The 21,472-nt window shown below is 38.3% G+C and overlaps 1 protein-coding gene across 2 annotated transcripts; it reads left to right on the forward strand.

The window, feature by feature from the left end:
- Nucleotides 1-15,328: 15,328 nt before the first annotated feature.
- NDHN (NADH dehydrogenase-like complex N) lies at nt 15,329-19,856 on the forward strand. Of its 2 annotated transcripts, XM_086772789.1 has the most exons (5): nt 15,329-15,828; nt 16,718-16,834; nt 16,932-17,017; nt 17,114-17,198; nt 18,261-19,856. In XM_086772789.1, the coding sequence occupies exons 1-4, from the start codon at nt 15,385-15,387 to the stop codon at nt 17,178-17,180; spliced, it is 714 nt and encodes a 237-aa protein (XP_086628915.1). In that variant the 5' UTR covers nt 15,329-15,384; the 3' UTR covers nt 17,181-17,198; nt 18,261-19,856. The 2 variants fall into 2 exon arrangements, with proteins under 2 accessions (XP_086628915.1, XP_086628914.1); XM_086772788.1 differs by lacking the exon at nt 18,261-19,856 and having other exon boundaries at nt 17,114-17,383.
- The last annotated feature ends 1,616 nt before the right edge of the window (nt 19,857-21,472 follow it).

A 21,472-nucleotide genomic window follows, 5' to 3' on the forward strand; every position in this document is an offset into this window, starting at 1 on the left:
GTAGTAAGAAGCAATCTAATTGGGAAGAGTACTTGCCCTTATTGGAGTTTGCCTATAACAGCTCCAAACACTCAGCGAGACTGGATTTACACCATTCATGTTAATGTATGGATTCCAGCCGAGATCTCCGATGGCTGTAGGCCTAGAAAAGGAGAAGATTCAATCTGTCAAGGATTTCCTTGAAGATATGAAGATATGCTCAGAGCCGCATGTGAGAGCATTCGTAGCGCTTAGGATCGCGCTAAAACTTATGCCGATAAAGGACGTAGAAATGTGACCTTTGCAGAAGGTGACTTTGTATTCCTCAAGATTCCTGCGGAGTCAGAAACCATGAAAACGGGAAAGTGTGATAAACTTTCTCCGAGATATTGTGGTCCTTTTAAAATCCTTAAGAAGATTGGGGACGCAGCATATTACCGGAGTCCATCCTATCTTCCATGTCAGTAAACTGAAGAAATCAGTTCACGGGTTAGAGAACGCAATTTCTCCAGAGATTTTGGTGGACTTGATAGAGCCACCAAAGATACCACATGAACCTAAAAAGATTCTAGAGTATCGTGACAGACAAACCCGACATAAAGTGTACCAGGAGGTACTTGTTAAATGGACAGATAGGGATGAGGAGGTAGCTACTTGGGAACGCCGTAGTGCAATTTCCAAGAGGTTTTCCCAGTTTGTTTTCGAGGATGAAAACTCTTCTTAAGGGGGGGTAATATCACGTAGGCTATAACGCCTGTGACCGATGGTAGACCGGATGGCCAAGGACGTGGCCATCCGGGGTTTAGTGGGAGAGGACGCCCATGCGAAGTCATGGACAGCCAGGCTAGTGTGGACGGCAAGCCACACACCATATAGCCTGGGGGATGAGGGGTAATCCTCATTCTTCCTCTATGGCTGGGTGGTGAGCCAGAGGCCGTCCCCTCCTGTGGTAACGCCCGTAGTGGTGTTACAGCAATCTAATAGAACCACCGAATAGTGGCTTGGAAAGCTATAGTAAAAGAGAGATTTTCAAATACAAGGGCAAAGCATCACCATGTTTTGTGTACCATCATAGATCTGACAAGAGTCAACAATGAGATTGCACTATCGAGCTTACAATGTAGATGAACTAGTGAGTATATCTTTACTATCCAAAAATATAGAAGATAACTCTTTGAATATAAAATGGCTCTTTTTTTTAATATATTTATGGGCCAGTTACTTGTGTCTCTTTAAATAAAAAATGTATATCTTTACTATCCAAAAATATAGAAGAGAACTCTTTGAATATAAAATGGCTCTTTTTTTTAATATATTTATGGGCCAGTTACTTGTGTCTCTTTAAATAAAAAATGTGTCCGAATATGGATGAGAAAATTTTGGACATTTATTCAGAACACAAAGGAGACTATGGCAAAAATTTTATCATGTGGCCTTGTTCTTCAATGAGACTATTTTATTTTGTTTGTAGTTTGAATACACATACTTTGGTTGACACAACATTGCAAGATGAAATAGTGAATTGTGCAAACATTTGTGTTGCTAATCATGAGGACTACATAAAGGATCTGCTTAAGAGAGATAGGAGGTTAATAGTGTATATTAGAAGGAAATACACTAAGGGTGCCAAGCCATGGTACCCTCTTACTCGCAGATATCTCGGAAAGCTTATGTACAATGTGAGTTGTTACTATGATGCCTTCATGTACCAATTGCATGGCTTTTATCTTTGTTGCATGCTTTACATCTTTGTTAATGTTTGTAGTTTAATGTTTTCCTAGGTTCAAATCACACAATCTTTGAACAAGAAGCTCACGCAAGCAAGATTGACATTGTTTGAATGTGAGATCAAAAAATTGAAGGAGAAGGAGAACGAGGAATTGGCCACTCGATACAGTGATAGAATTGGGAAGGTAAAGAGAATTTGTCTCTACCTTTTTTGAAAGTTTCAAAGCATATCATAGTTAATGTATGGTTGGAGATGTCAGCTTGCAAGCCTCAAACAAAATATGTCAAGTTCTAAACAACTGCTCTTTTATTCATGTGTGTACTATCTTTTTTGTTTGGTTTAGATTCTCAATATAATTGATCCTAATCATGGTGATAACTAGCGGTCCAAAGTATGGTCTCTAAAATGGCGAGCAGATAGCTATGAAACTTTGGAGAAGTTGAAGCTTCTTGCCCTATGTGATGTCCCCATCGAATCTAAAATCTATTGGTTATCTTTGCTGGAGGAAAACAAGACCACTAAATCTATGTTCGACCTTGCTCGAGGAGACCATATATACAAATAGTAAGTTGTAGCCTTCTATTGCAGTTTGGCTTCACACATGGCACCCTGTTATATTGCACTCTTGCAAATGCTATCACGAACCATCTTAAGGGCATGCCTCCAGTCTTGGGTAGAACATCCATCTAGCTTGATCTTATGTTCTCATGCACATCTACTCACATGGTTTCTCCTATTTGATAGGGAGATCCTCATTCTATTCTTCATCCACAACAGAGAACTGGAGGCCAAGGTGAGGTTGTGGAAACTCATTTCTCAATACATCTAGCATGTACTTCTTAGACATCTCATCCACCTCCACCTCTTAAAACAATAGGGGATCTCTAAATTAACTAAGGTGTGTGTCCTTGCCACCATTACTTGCTTCCCCTTAATATCAAAAATTATTCCCCCTTCACTATCCACACAGTAAGATAAGTGCCTAGGCTCATAATGGGGAATGTGCCTCCTTGTTTCTGTCTCTTGAGAGGGCTCACTTAACTTTAATGGATGATACCTATCAGAGGCAGGCATTGCTGGATTTGTGTCTGAGCCAATTGATTGTGGAGATCTAGTAAAAGTCCCACCAAAACACGAAAAAGCCACACACACAGCCACTACTTCAACAAGAAGCCTATCTCTCTCTTACTTTTTGAGAGGCATACCCACGTCGTTGAAGTGGAGAGGATAGTGTGGAAGCTAGACCTCGAGAGGAGTGGAGCTGACACCATGGAGGGTAGAGTAGCTCGAGAGAATGGAGCCACAAATGTTACATAAAGTGTTACAGGACCATGGTACATGGAGATTAGAATATTCCACAAATTGAATAATAGAAGAAATAAACCATAAACACCATAGCATAAATCAAGAGCATAAAAATCAAAGAAACAAGATTGGGTGCAATCTCCCCCTTGATGTGTGTGGCTCCACTCCCACACGCGGTATTTAAATCATATTATCATAAATTTAGCCCTTGAAGCCATAAATAGCATAGCTTTTACAAAATTGGGCTTTTACAAAATTGAACCATAGTCCAATGCTTTTAAATTATCTCATCAAAAATAAACTTTGCCCAACATGTACAATGGGCTAAACCATACAAAATCAAATACTTAGGGCACATGTGCTCAGCTAAATAATCTCGTCCAATGTCCACCTTGGTTGTTCCGAACTCATGATCTATACTCAACATAGTCCACAATGTTAGATCACAATTACTTTGGAATCAATTCTGATAAATGGAAATCATTTACTATCATGCTTCACACATAAATCATGCATGCATGACATAATTAATTGGATTCACTCCCATGATAAAATATTTTGAAAAATCTCACTCCCATGATAGTCCTCCAGTTTGAGAAGACAATCGTCCTCGATTGTAACTATCAGCACACACAGGAGATTAAACACATTAACTGTTCCCACATTGGATTCACTCAAAATGTCTTTTACACACGTCACATGTGTCTTAGAGTTGATCGGATTCACTCACGATTAAACTCACACAACCTTTACACGTGTCTTGAAGTTGATTGGATTCACTCACAATCAAACTCCCATATTCCTTACATGCGTCACACATGTCACAATTGGTCGGATTCACTCACAACCAATTAATTCTTTAACCCCACTTGGGTCACCCAAGATATTATTTTCACTTATTGGGTCACCTAACTATAAATCAATTACCATAACATCCCTCTTGTTTGGGTTGCAAGCGATCTCAGTTACATATTTAATTAGCAAGTGAAGAGAGTCTGGCTATAATATCCATCACAAATAGAATCCCTCTCAACACTAGATTGTGATAATTTATCCGTCAAACAGTTAAATATCACTTAGATTATCCATTATGGACATCAAAAGAGTGTCTTTCACATACACCAATATGAGTATCTTTCACAGCCGTGAGATGAGTATCTTTCATAGACACCAACACGAGTAATTTGAAGAAAGTATTTTAAATGAGCTGTTAAAGTTTAAAGGTTGAATGTGAAATAACAATAAGTTACATATATTTTGATCAGTCGAAAAACATATGTGCATCATTGTTAGTTAAAGTTTAAAGGTTGAATGTGAAATAACAATAAGTTACATATATTTGTCAGTGATCAGTCGAAAAACATATGTGCATCATTGTTAGTTCACTCAAGTCCTGATGGTCTAATATGTATTTTCTTCCACGTGTAGAAAGTACATATCAATCATTGAACTATCTTGACCAATATATTTGAATTTAACTATAGCTTTTTTTCCCTCTTGCTTGGCATAAAGGTCACCTAGGGACTCTAAATTCCTCTCTTTTTTTGAACAATGTATAAGTATAAGTTTTAGGCTTACCTCTCAAATGGTAGAAATCATGATTGGGAGTACCCTCTTGTTTAGGTTGGTTGCCATTGTCTTCGCCTTCAATCATGTTCATGAGGACTACAACTCGATTCTTTGTCTTCTGTGGACACTGGTATGCATAATGCCCCTCTTTGTTGCACCTGTAGCATATAATCACACGATACTTGCGGTCTCCATTGTTGGTGTTCTTTACAACTTCAGTTTTCTTCCCATTCACTTGTGAACCATTTTCCTTCCCTAATTCAGCTTTGTGCTAAAACTTCTCAAAATGTTTAGATTGAGAAAATTGAGGATGAGAATCTGTCACTGTAGTGTCCCTCAGAAATCCATTTTTCTTCTCGCAGTTTGCTGCTAAAGAGATGGTATTGCTAAGAGAACGAGGATGAAACATGTTTACTGTTCTCTAATAACTGGTTAGGCTTTAAACCTGCTATGAACTTTCTCCTTTGCTCTTTTTCACACACTTTCTCTATAGCAATAAAGTTTGCCAAAATCTGTCAACATAGGCTGATATGTTCTCCTTTTCGATCTATGAACTTTCTCCTTTGCTCTTTTTCACACACTTTCTCTATAGCAATAAAGTTTGCCAAAATCTGTCAACATAGGCTGATATGTTCTCCTTTTCGAGCTATCTAAAAATATCCCATTGTTGTCTGGCTTTACTCTTACATGACGGAGGTAAGAAATCCTTCTTGATCAGTTTCTTGAATTCTTTCCATGACTTTGGTTTGTGTTTACCATGTCTAATAACATTCCACCAAAGAGCTGCACTGCCTACCAAATGATTAGTAGCGCATTTAACCTTATCCTTCTTAGAAAATTTTTCTCTAGAAAAATAATCATCAAGTTGGCTCAACCATGCAAGTATGACGTGTGTACCCTTTTTGCCATCATAATCCTCAAAAGTAAAAGCATGTTGATCTTGTGTCCCTTCTGAGACTCTTGATCCTTGAGAGTAGCTTGCATAGTCCTTTAGATAGGGTCCTCCTCAAAATCCAAATAATCAGATTCGGAATATGCACATCTTCGCTTCTTGTGAGTACATTTCTGCTCAAGATCTTCTCTTTGATTATGCTCAATGTCGAGTTGAGCTTGAAGTGCATTTAATTGATCTTGGATAGGTGGTGGTTGAGGATAGGTTGCCATTGTAGAAGAAGCAAGCAAAATAATATGGGAGTGCAAAAAATAGAAAAATAAGAAGTTTATCTGACTCCCGTGTATTTTGAAAGAAGACTTGTTGAAGCGCTCAAAGTTGATGACATCCAATCGAAGAATAAAAATAATAATCCAATGATGCCTTGATGTCGACAATTCGTAAATGAGCTCGTTCAAAACTACTTCGAAAAATTTTCAAAAATTTGTTGAGAGAGAATGCCCAAAATATTTGTTGCAGCTTCCAAAAGAATATGAAGAATTTTTCTGAAAATTTTTTGCAAGGCTGAAATTTCTAAAATTTCCCTTTCTCTTTTCCTCTTTGAAACCCTTAAAAGCTTTTGAAATTAAGCTTATATAAGCTTATTAATATTATAAGCTTTTTTAATGTTTATAAGCTGTATAATGTTAAGCTTTTTAGCTTCAAATTTTAAAGCTTTTAAGTATAATCTTTAATCAAAGCTTTACTGCTTTGAAGCAAAGGTTACTAAAGCTTTGCAACAATAAGCTTCACCAAACCGGCCGACGGCCTATAGACTACGCACAAAGGAGAACCCGACCTATTATCTCGCCCTATCGTGGTGGAGAAGAAAGAGAGGTTTTTTAAAAAATTAGTCACCTTGCGTTGCCGCCGAGTTGTGGAGAGAAGGGTGGGAAGGAAATTTTTAATTGGGATATATATATATATATATATATATTTCCTTCACCTTGCGTTGCCGCCGAGTTGTGGAGAGAAGGGTGGGAAGGAAATTTTTAATTGTGGAGAGAAGGGTGGGAAGGAAATTTTTAATTGGGATATATATATATATAATGAAAAAAAATATTTTCTTGGCTCTTCAAAAAGTAAACCACTAATGCAAGGTGATTTTTGGAAAAGAGGAGAAGAAAATTTTGAGAGCCCTCCATTATGTAAATTGACCCACAAGGCAAGCTTAGAAATTCTAAGATAAGACCCATAACCTCCTCAAAGTGTTGATTTCATCCATAATGATGGATTATGGAGAGGATTTGAATTGAGAAAGGTGGTTTTGGGAGAAGAAGGGTGGTTTTGGGAATCCATGGATGGTTTTCTTCAAATCCAAATCTTCATCCAATGGTGCACAAAATTCATATAACCATGCCTTCTTTTGCCCAAAGGTCTTCCACACCTTCTCTTCTTTATCTGTAGGATTTTTGAATGAACTCTCTCTTTGTCCCAAAGTCTTTGTAACCTTGCTGCATGCTTTTTGCAGATTCTCTCTTCCAATGCAAGTATTTTGAATTTGTTGAAAAGTCTTCAAATTTTCTCCAAGCCAATAACCTTTGAGAAAAAATCAATTTCTTGATTTTTCTTCGTCTCCATGACCCAAATTCAATACTTGAATTCGTCGTGCTCTGATACCATTGTTACACGACCATGGTACATGGAGATCAAAATATTCCACAAATTGAATAATAGAAGAAATAAACCATAAACACCATAGCATAAATCAAGAGCATAAAAACCAAAGAACACAAGATTGGGTACAATCTCCCCCCCGACGTGTGTGGCCCCATTCCCACATGTGGTATTTAAATCATATTATTATAAATTTAGCCCTTGGAGCCATAAATAGCATAGCTTTTCCAAAATTGGGCTTTTACAAAATTGAACCATAGTCCAATGCTTTTAAAGTATCTCATCAAAAATAAACTTTGCCCAACATATGTACAATGGGCTAAACTATACAAAATAAAATACTTAGCACACCTTGGTTGTTTCGAACTCATGATCTATACTCAACATAGTCCACAATGTTAGATCACAATTACTTTGGAATCACTCACAAAAATAATTCTAATAAATGGAAATCATTTACTACCATGCTTCACACATAAACCATACATCACATAATTAATTGGATTCACTCCCATGATAAAATATTTTAAAAAATCTCACTCCCATGATAGTTCTCCCATTTGAGAAGACAACCATTCTTGTTGTAACTATCAGCACACACAAAAGATTAAACACATTAATTGTTCCCACATTGGATTCACTCACAATATCTTTTACACACGTCACATGTGTCTTATAGTTGATCGGATTCACCCACGATTAAACTCACACAACCTTTATGCGTGTCACACGTGTCTTGAAGTTGATTGGATTCACACAACCTTTATGCATGTCACACGTGTCTTGAAGTTGATTGGATTCACACAACCTTTATGCATGTCACACGTGTCTTGAAGTTGATTGGATTCACACAACCTTTACGCATGTCACACGTGTCTTGAAGTTTGATTGGATTCACTCACACAACCTTTACGCATGTCACACGTGTCTTGAAGTTTGATTGGATTCACTCACAATCAAACTCCCACATTCCTTACATGCATCGCACATGTCACAGTTGGTTGGATTCACTCACAACCAATTAATTCTTTAATCACACTTGGGTCACCCAAGATGTTCTTTTCACTTATTGAATCACCCAACGATAAATTAATTACCGTAACATAAAGTCCACCCTTTAGTTGTACAGGGACGCCCGGACGCTAGTGTGCCATCCTAGTCAATTGGTATCGTGGGTGACCCCACATAAAATATTGGTTACCTAGTATTATTGGCATAGCATGAGACCATGCTTAACGGGTGTATGTTGTTGAGGTGTAACATGTAGTGCCATGCTTGACAACTGTATTATGGTCAAGTGAAACAAGTGGACTATACTACACAACTGCATACGATTGAAGTGAAACAAGTGATTTATGCAATTAATGTACCATGCTAATTAAAAGTGTAATAAGTGGAAATACACACCATGCTAGATGTTGTGTATAATTATACTCTCATCGTAGTGAAACAAGTGGTAAGTGTATGTTGTGTTTGTGTCTATCAACGTTTCATATTGGGATTAATTATAGAGAAGGGCAATTAATTGAAACAACTAATGTGTTTACGTTTGTGAGATAGGTGATGAGTAGTGCGTGTGTGTTGGATATGGAGGATCTTGTCTATATTATCTCAGAATATTATTATTTCATATTGTTTTATTGGCCACATGCCAAAAGATTGTACATATTATGTATGCACACTTGTACATGGTGTTGCTATATTGTTAGCACATATTTTAGAAGAGTTTTGATTATTTACACTTATTTTGTGAACAAGCTCTAGTGTTTGAGCTATCTTGTAAAAGTGGAAAAGCAAGCCCAATTTTGTACGCACAACTATTAATAGCTCCTTGGGATATTTATTGAATAGAAATCTCAAAATACTCATGTCATGGAAGTAGAGCTACACACATGAGGGGGGATGATTGCACCCAATCTTGGAGTCGTGCTTTGTGAGCTAAGTATTATTTGTTTTTCACTCAAATATTGAATATGTTGAACATGTGGTATTTGATAAGTCATTTGATTTGATTTAATCAAATTTTTGCAAGTTTCTTTTAACTTTATTTTCCTAGAAATTAGATCCGTGTAACAACATATGGTTGGGAATAGGATATAAGTTGGGTGTGGTTTGCCTACTCGCAAAATAACAATTATTGTAAGTGTGCCATGGAGAGGTGGATCCTAAGCTAAGAGGTATGGAGGGGCCTGGGGTGGTTAAGGTCAATGAACCAACTGGGATGTGTACACTAGGAGTCTGAGGAGGGAAAGGCAAGCCTTATGCAAGCATGGGAAAGCATAGGGAAAGGCAAGCATAGGCAAGGCAAGACCTATGCAAGCTTAGGCTATGGCTATCTCCAAGCATAGGCATATCTATGTGTATGCATGGATTATGCAAGGCAAGCCCTCTGTAATCTTGGGCAAGCCATGGCTAGGGAAAGACATTTTTCGAGCGAGTTTTTTCGAGCAAAGGGAAAAGTTGAGTGAAACCCACCAAACAACCTCCAGATAAATTAGAATAGCGACATTTTCCAAATATGCACATGCAAGCATGAAATTTTATTCTAAAAAATAAAAGCATTTAATGCAACAAATGACACCACCCATCACTTCGGGATAAATAAGAAAACATCAAACAAAATAAGGAAACTTGAAAGATGCTATATTCCAGTGATTGAAGTGCACCTAATTCGAGACTCATAACAAAAAGGACTACCTTTTGACAAGCCATCAAAAAAGTGACATCAAAAACATTTGCACATTATGTTAGCACATTACATCGTCTGCCACTAAGTGCTTGAAACAACTCTGCAGGCAGAGAGGGAGGGAGAGTGCAATTATTCTTTTTGGAAAAATCCTTGAGAATTAAGGAAATACCTTCCACACCATCCACATATAGATTTCATGTATTGTGAAGCTTTCCAAATTATGAAATTAGAAGAATTATGGTCAAAACCTACTCATTCCATCCACCTTGAAGAGGTTGAGGGAGATGAAATGTGGTTTTGGGTTAAAAAGTGTTTTTGCAAGGTGGGTTTGGGAAAGGTGGTGAAGAAGAGGCTTTAACCAATGGTCAAGGACCCTTTTACTATTTCCCAATGGTCCCCAAAAACATGTAGATCAACCTTTCCACTTCACCATTAATTTTTGACAGTGCTTCAATGCTTTTGTCTTTCCTTTGCCTTCCTATGCAAGTATTCCTTCTTTTGTTGAAGCCCTAATATTTGTCAAAAATGAATTCCTTGGCCTCCTTTGCTCTAAACAATTGTGTTAAAATTTGCTTTAAAATTTTTCTTCAAAGATCCTTGTCCTTGAGTGGTTCCCAAAGCTCTGATACCAATGTCAGAACCTTTAAGATGCATGGAGAAGAAATTCTAATTCTCAAGCATAAAAATTAAAGCATAGCACAGACTTTACACAAATTAAAAGCATAAACCTTAATAAACATAATTAAATAAACAAGAGAGCTAGAAAATAGGAAAGAGATCACCATCAACACAAGATTGGGTTGAATCTCCCCTGGATGAGTGTGGCCCCTTGTACCACCCACCCATATTTATATGTATTAAAATCTTTCTTTTCAAAAAGATAACTCCAAAATAAAGCATAATTACTTTTGGATTTTGAGCATAAAAGCTCTTACAAAAATATAGCAAGGTACAAATGTAAAAAGTCTTGGGCCTACCAAAAGTATATGTACAAATGTTTTGAGGCCTTATCCTTATAAAAATATTGTATGAAACCATAATAGGTGTTCACATGTCTTCCAAAATATTTCACAGTGGTTTAACACATGTTCCACCCGCGATGAACATATAATCTACCACTCAATCATCACTTACATCCAAAATAATAGGTGTTCACATGTCTTCCAAAATATTTCACAGTGGTTTAACACATGTTCCACCCGCGATTAACATATAATCTACCACTCAATCATCACTTACATCCAAAATAATATTAGTCAGTGCACACAACCGATTAAACACATTAATCATGACTGTATCATACCAGTGCACACAACTAGCTAAACACATTAATCTTGGAAAACAATATAAATAAAAGGTGCATCCAAAATAAAATATTCTTGAAGTAAAATAATAGGTGTCCCCATAAAGGTTTATGATTAACAATGCATGTATGTGTACATGAGTGTGCATGAGTGCGTGTGAGTGCGTGTGTGTGTGTACACGTGAGAGTGTGTGTGCATCTGTGTCTGTGTATGTGGGTACATGTGTGCATGTGTATGTGTGCATGTATATAGAATTTTTTTGCATCTATGTGTCTCTATGTGTGTACACACGTGTATGTATGTAGTTTTTTTTTTCAATATTTTTCAAAAATAGAAATTTTTATTGCTTTTACTTTTTTTTTCCATTGGTGGAGATGTGTGGTGAGGTGTGCTCACTTATTATATCCTCAAATAGATGCACCCTACATATAATGATGGGGTGTTCTATTTTTAAACAATGAAGAAAGAGGGATACATTTTCATCATATAAGTGACCTGCCTACAGCATTGTCCCCTCTTTACACTAAAATTTGAATTTGAATTGAGAGTATAGCTTGTCCTTCACTTTTTAACTCTCCATATATTACTTAATATAAATAGATACCCTCTTTAATGTTTAGAACATATTTAGAATGGAGACTCGGAGGTTGCGCCAAAAATGTGGGAAGTCTCCACATCCACGTGTTGCGCCTGCACAACATCAGCCAAGTTAGAACATTACTGCAAGCTAGACCCCCATGAGCCTTCGGAACCACACGACCCTGTAATTTCACGCCGCATGGGCCTTCTTAAATCTTATGTAACTCAGGCCAGAATTGTACCGGCATACTCCACACGCAAGCCATTTCTCTCCTTGCACAATCATCACAATATAACCATGCAATAGAGACTAGCCTTCAAAAACAGAATGGCATAAGTAAAGCCACACACATGCCAAAGCCATGGCTGTATAGAATGGCTATAAGCTCCAAGAAGACATGGCTTGGACACCCTTTCCCCAATGAAGTCCTTGCAAATTAAGCACTTATTATTGCTACCAATGCTCAAGAAAGAGAATGGGCTCATAATGCATACACAAGAAGTAGGGGCTTGGGCCATTTCGCCAACGAAAGGGTGCCATGTCTCCATCATTTTCTAATTGTCCAAGGCTCAAGTGTCGACTCAAGACTGAGAATGGCAGTAGGCAAAAGGCCATGGTCCTAAGTTAAACCCCACACATTGAACTTTGAAGGATTCACATATTGTCTCTATGTTTTTTGAAATAAATATATTTTATTTTCTCTTTAATATATCAATCATGATGTCACTTATTTATGGTTTAAAATCTCTCAAGTCTAAAGGATTATTTTTTTTGTAGGAAAATGGGAAGGCCAAAAAAATACAAAGGACAACTATCTCTCCATGCTACTTTTGTAGCAACAAGAATTGCAAGGGAAGCTATTAACCTTAACTCCATTTCTGGTGATGAAATTTTGGTTAAAAATGAACATGAATTAGAAAATCCTAAAAAACTAAGGGATACTTATGTTAGAAACTTTCTACTTGCTTAGAGAATGAGTTTTCATTGGGTCTGTCCTCTCATTGATAATGAAGGTCATGAACGCACAAAGTGCAAAGGTGTGTTCAGAATTAAAAGTAAATGTGCCATTTGGGGGCAAGGGTAGTAAAACTATACAATGATAAGCCTTGGAAATGCATTAGAATTCTAAAGCACACAAGAAGGCGGAAGAGAGACTTAATTAGCAAAAAAGAGCCCCATCTAAGGTTATTGAAAAACATGTAGATCTAATGAGATAGATGCAAAGAAGACTCGCATATAGTAAGTGTGATGCACATTTTGTGGTTTGTGGCAAAACGATATATGTCTTTAGATTCATTTAAGGAAATGTGCCACTTTCACATGTTTATACACACACCAAATATGATGTTGTCTAACGAGTACTCATCTTACACTAACTCAATAGTGTGGGAAAGGATTTCTTGAGGTAAGTTATCTTGTTTACTGGAAAGCCCTTAGAAAATGAATTTGGGTGAGTCTGGTTTTCTCTATAATGGATTAGAGTATAGTCTTGTTATGAAAAACATCTAATTATATACATTATATACATTATATATATATATATATATATATATATATATATCTAAAGGTGGCTATAGTGAATGTAAAACCAAATATGTCCATCTTGTTTGCATACATGATGGAAAAGCTCAATCTATGCTTATGGGAATTAAACAATTACTAGACGATATACAATTGAATGAGCAAAAAATGGTTAGGTTTACCTTAGATAGCACAAGTGCTATGGTTGGTGTAAACGAGGGTCTTGCATACATGATGGAAAAGCTCAATCTATGCTTATGGGAATTAAACAATTACTAGACGATATACAATTGAATGAGCAAAAAATGGTTAGGTTTACCTTAGATAGCACAAGTGCTATGGTTGGTGTGAACGAGGGTCTTGTTGCTATGGTTAGGTTTACCTTAGATAGCACAAGTGCTATGGTTGGTGTAAACGAGGGTCTTGTTGCTAAACTACGACAACATGTCCCACATCTTGTTGGTGTGCATTGTATTGCCTAACCATAACACCTTATTGTGAAGGCTACTTAAGAGAATTAAATTTGGTTTGTGTTTTTAGATAAGTTTGCAATAAGATAAGGGAGTGTTGAGAGAGTCTACTTTAAAGCGAGAAGAGCTTCTTTAAGCATTTAATATATTTGAATTAAAGCATTATCAAGCGTTGCGAATTCATGGTGTCCGATGGTTGTCAAGAGGAAAGGTAATAAGTAGATAAGTGAAGATAATCTTCTTTTACATTGGAAAAAAAGAATGTGTCTTTGTATGCTCAAGGGGAAAATTTTCAAGTTCAATTTCTTATCTAAGACGTATTGAAAGAAATTGATTTCTTGAACTTGAAGTTTTAAGATAAGTATGTTGATATAACAACCACAAGGAGAGGCACAACCTTATTAATGGCTTATCTAACCGAAGGTCTCTTTGATCCATGGACTCAATGTGGCAATGAACTAAAGTGGAGACTGATGTTTCCAACAGTATTTAAGCTTTGGCAAATTGTTCTTGTACTATACCTGCTAGCTCTGTCATGTGCGAGAGAGGTTTTGAAAGCAAAATAGAATCAAGAGTTATGATCGATCTTGTATTTGCTTAAAGACCTTGGATAGACTTATGTTTATGTCACTTTCCATCGATGAGAAACTTGAAGATGTTAATTGGGATGGGATATTGAACGAAAGGAGACCTAAAATATTGAGTGAGAATTGATAATATATATGGCTTCTATATTTTTGGAATATAACTTTTATAAGAATTTATCTTTTTCTCTCATGTTTTGTGACAAACATTGAAACATCAACGTTTCTCAAGTTTTAGATATTATGGTGTTTTTTTTAAATATAAGATGATGTAAACTTTTTGAAGAAAAAAAGCTTTTTAAATTATCTTTTTTTTTTGGGTTTTGTGAATAAGGTAAAGCAATGTTGGTCAAGTTTTAGACACTAAAGTTACTGTTTTTAAATATTAGAATTTGTCATATAAGAGTCACAAAACAAAATGAATTTTAAAAGAAGGGTAAGCCAAAATTTAAGTCTTCTTATAAGAAGGACAATGTTAATTTTACCCTTTTTTTTAAAGTAGGAGTAACTGTTCTAAACCAAGGGTTGCGTTGCCTTGATAAAATAGCTAGTGAATGTGATATGATGGGTATTTCCTTGTGGTCCCAGTAGTAATTGGACAATGGGTTTCTACCCAAGGGGATTTGTTTTAACATTAAGCTCATACCCCTTTTTATCTACTGGTGGTTCCTTGATATGCACTTGATTGATCTTAGTGGTTCTTGGTGTTGTGAAAGCGATGGGTAAGAGAGGTGGAGGTTGGGGTACCTGAGGTGTCCTATACCTCCCGTTGGGGTGCTTCTTGTACTAGCAATTATCGGCGTTCAAGTTGGATTTACAATTGTGGCTGGCTTTTTTGGTAATGACTATCCAATGAGAAATGATGGATTTCTTAGAAATAGTGCCCATTTTTTTCACACATTTACCTTATTTTTTGATAGCCACTCAAAAATATTAGATGTTGATAAAGGCCAAAAAGCAACCCAAAAAAAAAAAAACCGTGGGCGGGAATGGCAATGCTGATGGACACGGACTGTGTGAAATGGGTTTTTAATTATATTTGTGGCTTTTTTGATATCCGTTTTCTCCTATCTCGAGTTAATGGCTGAGACCACAGATTGAAGCCCATGGCAGCGGTCATCACCACTGCCCCCAGCTCTGTGGACTCGCAAATCCGGCGCCTCTCCTTCCCCATCTCGTCCAGCCTGCAGAACCCACCAAGCTCGAACTCGACGGCTAGGAGACCACTAACGCGCTGGACATCCACGGCAGCGGCCGGCAAGCTATGGCGATCTGTGAATGTGAAGAGAAGCCAGCACGCGAGGACGGCAGGTGTGGTGTGTGGCCTGGAGGATTTTTTCGGAGGCGATCTGCTCGCGTTTGATCTGGGCAAATGGGAAGAGGATGTGGAGAAGCATGGGGCTCTGGCCCTGTATGCCCCCCATGAAGGCGGCTATGAGGGCCGCTACGCCACCCGCCTCAAGTTCCGGGGTTACCATTTCCTCGATCTCACCGCCAGAGGCCTCGGCGACGTGGAGGCCTACCTCTCCAAAGTCCATGGAGTCCGCCCTGTAAGCTCCGCCCTCCCCTTCTTTCTTTTCATGTTTCTGTCTTTGTTTTTGGCACCTTGCATTGATTTTTTTGCTCTATGCCTACGCGTTTCACATCAATTAGTGTGCATTTCGCATCTAGGATCATGCATTTCACATCAATCTGTATGCATTTCACACCAATTCACGTATGATTTGGCATTTTCAATCTGTCCATTTTGTCATGGTCTTTGGGCATAGACAGAAATGGCATCTCCGCTTCAGAGTTGGTAATCCTTCCTCCTCAGAAAACGCGCACCAGATTCTGCAGATGTTTCAGTATTTGCAGAGGTGGCAGCACTAGCAGTCGCCATCATCTGTTATTGTTCGCCTCCTGACATCTCGTACGATGGGGACTGGGTTGTGGGTTGCCCATTCCCCATGTGAAAAATTGTCCAATAGGCACTAGCTTCTTCTTTGTCCAAGCTTGGTTCTGGCATTTGGCACCAATCAATCAGTGTGTGTTTTACATCAATCTAAGATTTGGGTTTGCATCATCATGCCCTTTTTAATCTGCCCAAGTTTTGGTCCTTGGTCTTTGGCATCTTGCATCAATTTACATCGAAGAGTATGCATTTTTACGTCCTTTTCTTGTATAGCCTGCCTGTTGGCATTGTGCCCTTTGACCTTTTCTTGGCTTGCTTTTTCACCCTACGTCACTCTGAAGCATGGGTTCACCTTGTTCTTTGATCTGCCTACAGGGTTTTCCTAGTTTTGTCATTTCCAAATCTTGGTTTTGCGTTCACATCAACCTTAGACATGGATTTCAACCCCAAATGTTTATTTTGCTTATTAGAATGAAGCTACTTAGTTCTAAGAAAAACTCCACTTCTTTAGAAGATTTGTAAAGGTCTCGTGGGATGGTGCTCAGCCCCATTTAGGAAAGCAGAAGATCGTGCGCTGGTATTACCCTCCCGAGATTGATTACAGGCTCTCTCTTCTTCCAGAAAACAGCAAAGGGCTGGTTTTGTGGCTAATTGAAGCAAAGGTACAAGCTCAAACCTCATCCAGCCCTTTCGATCTACTGGTGATGAGAGTATTTGGCAAGAATCAGCATATAAAAGGATGTTTCATTCTCTTTGCAGGTGCTTTCTAAAAGTGAGCTACAATACCTAGCTCTTTTACCAACTCTTCAACCGAAATTGAAAGTCATTGCTGAATGTGGAACATGGTAATCTGTCCTAGCATCAAAATCTTACAAAGTTTCCAATATTATGCATAGGTCGGGTCACGGGTGGCTTGGTTTACTAACGCCTCATCTTTGCAGGAGGAAAGTGAGGTGGAAGCCTCTAAAAGAAATAGCAGGATTGGATTTGGTGGCTAGTACCGATTAGCGTCAAGTAGACACTAAAGTAAGCTTGTAATTTATTGTATCAACAAAAAGGATAAATGATATGGAAGACTTTGGCTGAGAATTATGTTGCTCAATTGAGAAAGAGCTTGTGCAATTAAGACTAGATATGAGAAAAGCCTCGAAGCATCACTTCTCAATTGTTTCCAAATGTTTATGAGTTAAAGCCAGCATGCTTATCCTTAATCTTCCGAATTCAACCCTTTGTTTGCCTGTCTACTTTCTTCAGTGGTTAGTCACATTTTTATGCCCGGTTGTGCCACCCCTCAAGCTCATTTTTCCAAGTGCCTGGAATGGCCATGCTTTTATGGTTGATGGAATGTCTGGCTACAAAACTGATGTACAGTGATTTTGTACATTCTGGTGTTGGGGGTTAATCACCCAAAAAACCCTGTAATGTGTGTTCAAGAGAGTAATTTACATGGGGTGGGGACTATAGCAGGGCGGACAAGGCAGCAAGCTTCCTCCTCCCGGATGTGGGTTTGATTCTGGCCCACTACTCCCCGTCACTCCACAAAGGGTTGAAACAAAAAGAGTGTGTGCATTCCTCACGAAAAAAAGAGAGTTATTTATAATCTCTATTTGTTAACTTGCACAAATATGTTCTTTTTGTAATTCTTGATGTAACAGAGCTATCTTTATTGGAGCAAACTCCTCAACATTCACCTTTTATGTATGAATTTTTCTGTAAATTCATGGAGACTATAGCCCACTTTGTGGATGTGAACTGCTATCATACATTTTCATGTGTTTATTTAATTTCAACATGTTTTCCCTGTGCTTGCATCATGTGGGCTATCTTTTCAAGTTTGTAATATCTGTCCCCCTTGGTGGAGATGCTCGCAAAACATTATGCACTTACAAAAAGGGTGTGTTGCACCCAAGGAGCTAAGTGCCATCGGGCATGTGTCACGGATGTGTGGCATTCAGAGAGCCAAGTGCCATGGACCGCCATGAACATGTTTGAGGCATGCTTGTGAGGTAGCTTCTTTTGGGGTTTCAGATTGTAAGCTTCTCTACAGAGCTCTTCATTAATGTGTTGCTTGTTGTTGCTACACCACAGGTATGGTCATATGCGATGTGCTGTTATGTTCTTGAGGAAGTCTGCAACATCATGAATACCAAACGTTGTTGCAGCTTGCACACCTATATCAGAGAGCTTCAGCCAACTTTTAATCCTCATAGGTAAAGACATTGCAAATGTTTTTGAAGAAGAGAGTGGAATGCTGCCCACTCCACAATCTCATCATGCTTGCAGCGGGTTTTCTTCCCTCACTTGTCACATCAAGTATTCCTTTCTACAGCTGTCGGACTACATAACATTTGTTGGCTGGGCTGCCAACATACTTGCATTCCAGAGTTTGATGTAGAATGTGCATTGGTTGCATCCCACCTCCCTGCCATTAAAATGAATGCCCGTGCAGGATTTCCAGAAAATGGATTTCAGCCCCTACACTGCCTGTTATTTTGTAGGCTAGAATTTCCTCCTAGCATATATCCCCCTATTTGCCTGGGTCCTGGATTGTGGGACAACGAATTTGGCAATGGCCATGAAATCTCCCATTCATGTTCATTGTGACCACGTAGTTTGTTATCCTGTCCTTGTCATTATTGGGGAAATCAAAGTGTTGGTGAATTGTTTTCATCTGATTGGATTGTGAGCTGATTTTGATTTCGTTCCACCTCACTCCTCAGGATGCCTGCAAGAGATAAGATGGAGATTGGGCCTTCCATGCTGGATAATCGGTAGTGAATTCTGCTGCTCACCAATTAGTAAAGGCAGAAGGCCCCCTCTTCATCCTCGTAGTCATCAAAATTGCAACATACTTCCCTATTCATCAGCTTCTTTTGTCTGCCCTCGTTGGAAAATGTTTGTGTGACTTGGCTCACCCAACAACAATGAGAGATTTGACTTGTGGATGGTTACATGTGAAAAAGGGGGATATTACGGCACAGATGCCATTATATTAGAGTCATGCATATGCAAGCAATCGGAATACATCTGCGCAAGAACCTGATGTCGTCACTCCAAGAGCCTGGACTATACATATGCAAGCACCTGCAGGAGTCAGGAGTCCATTTTATGTACCTTTTGGGCTTGAAAGGTTGAGGAAATGGAGCATGAGTAAGACCCCAGATAGGCGTGGACATGGCTTTGGCTTGGTGTGCTTGGAGGCAAGGCATGGTTAGAAGACATGGTAGTAGAATAGCAGGATGTGACTGTTGAGAATGATGAGGGTGGAAGTGGATGTTAGTTTCTTACTAACTAGTAATAGGTGTGGGGGTGTTAGTTCCCTGAGGCTTTTGATAGCTTATTATTAAGCTTTCTATAAGCTCGTATCAACACTTGGAATTCACCACAAGATTTCTCTACCAAGAGTGGCTCCTAGTGTAAGCTGGTAAGACCCTTGCATTCTTCATGTTCTTCTCTCCAAGGCTCAAGTGTTCACAAATTGGTGTGCATCTTTGGTGCCACTGTCGGGGGAAGTGCCCTAGCTTAGGACTCCCACGTCTTACAGAGCAAAGAAAAGAAGACAAAGAAAACGAACATAATACCTTGCAACGTAGGAGGCGGCAGGTTCTAACACAGTGATGTAGCCAAACACTTTAAAGTGTGTCAAATGTGGTTTTCTACTAGTAAACTTCTATTCAAGTGTCATCCCATGAACTGTTGTGGTCGAGGTTTTGTTTATAATGTAAACTATAGTTTGCTACTACTTTAGTCTAAAAATAACGAGACATTCCTTCTCATTCATCAATGCACATAGGAAACTTACGTAATATGTATGTTCTTCTCATTTTATTGTAAGGTGTACCTACATGTGAATGGCCTCTTTAGGTAATCACATTGAATCCCATGCTCTTTTAGGTAATCACATTGAATTCATTAGAGAAATATTATTCCATATCATTTGATCTTTGTATTTTTTAATCATTGCTTTGAAGCTTTGAAAGTGTGTAAACACTTCACTTTTCTCTTTCATGAAATAAACCCATATCTTCCTCGTGTGGTCAATGAACGATACATTATAGTGGCATACTTTGATCGAAGCCGTTTTTATTGTTCCCAAATATCAGAATGCATCACATCCAATGGTTTTTGACTCACATTTTTATCATATAAAAATGCATGCTTAGAATGTTTTCCTAATTTGCATGCTTTATATACTTTGTGTATTTTGTCTACTTCGAACTTTAACAAACTTGTAATAATGTTTTGGACTTGCATATTTTTCAACATGTGAATATTGAGATGACCAACATGCTTATGTCAAATGTCAATGTTTGCAATCAAACCTATACTGTGTGTGAATATTGTAGCCTTCATTTCAAACATGTTTAAACATTCTTTTGATTCTATTGTGCCCATTGCAACCATGTGGCATTGGTTATTGAAATCTTCTATATAACATCTGTGAGGATTATACCTCACTTGTAGACCTTACTCAACTATTTATCCAACTGAAACTAGGGTTTTTGTAATGTTTGAAACATGAAGTACATCAGGTAGGTACTTCATTTTGTTATCCAATACATGTTTAAACATTCTTTCAATTCTATTATGTCCATTGCAACCATGTGACATTGGTTATTGAAATCTTCTATATAACATCTGTGAGGATGCGCGGGGGGCGGGAATCCACACCCGCGAATGTCCAGGACGAGGGGCTAGCCCGAGTAGTCCCTCTGAGACCGGCGGGCCTGGAAGACTTCCCTCGTCCGGAAGGCACGGCCGATTCCTCCATGAGAAAATTCTTCTAACGGGGAATTACTTTAACGAGTCAAAGTTTTAACTAGTTAAACTGATCTGACCGAACCTAAAGTCACATAGTTAGATCAAGAAGAGACTTGCACTTGGTCCATGGAATCATCACTTTTTTCCTCATTTACGAGGCACAGTCACCGTTGATCCCCTTTCAGAACAAGGTCTTCTCAGGATTTAAACTAAAAAACATAACTAATTGTATCTAGTTGTTTCTCAGGAATCCTCCGATCCAGCCCATCCGGCCCATGGGTCAACCAACCACCCGGCTGACCACTGTATTGGTGGGATTCCTTTATAAAGATTTGGTTGTGTTTTTGCCCGGGTACCGAGGAAAAGAGTTCCCAGGCCCCCTAGCTGGCAAACATTAAGGTAGGCATACCACATACACACCCAATATGAAATTACTATTTATAACAGATTCGACTGGCTTTAAAACAATCCTTCAATAGAAATCATAATAATTCTGATCATTATTTTTCAAAATTTCGAGTCCATTGAATTACAATAAT

This window comes from Cibotium barometz, chromosome 33 (assembly GCF_041138505.1).
Source record: "Cibotium barometz isolate CiBa-2024 chromosome 33, ASM4113850v1, whole genome shotgun sequence".
NCBI classification, from domain to species: Eukaryota; Viridiplantae; Streptophyta; class Polypodiopsida; order Cyatheales; family Cibotiaceae; genus Cibotium; species Cibotium barometz.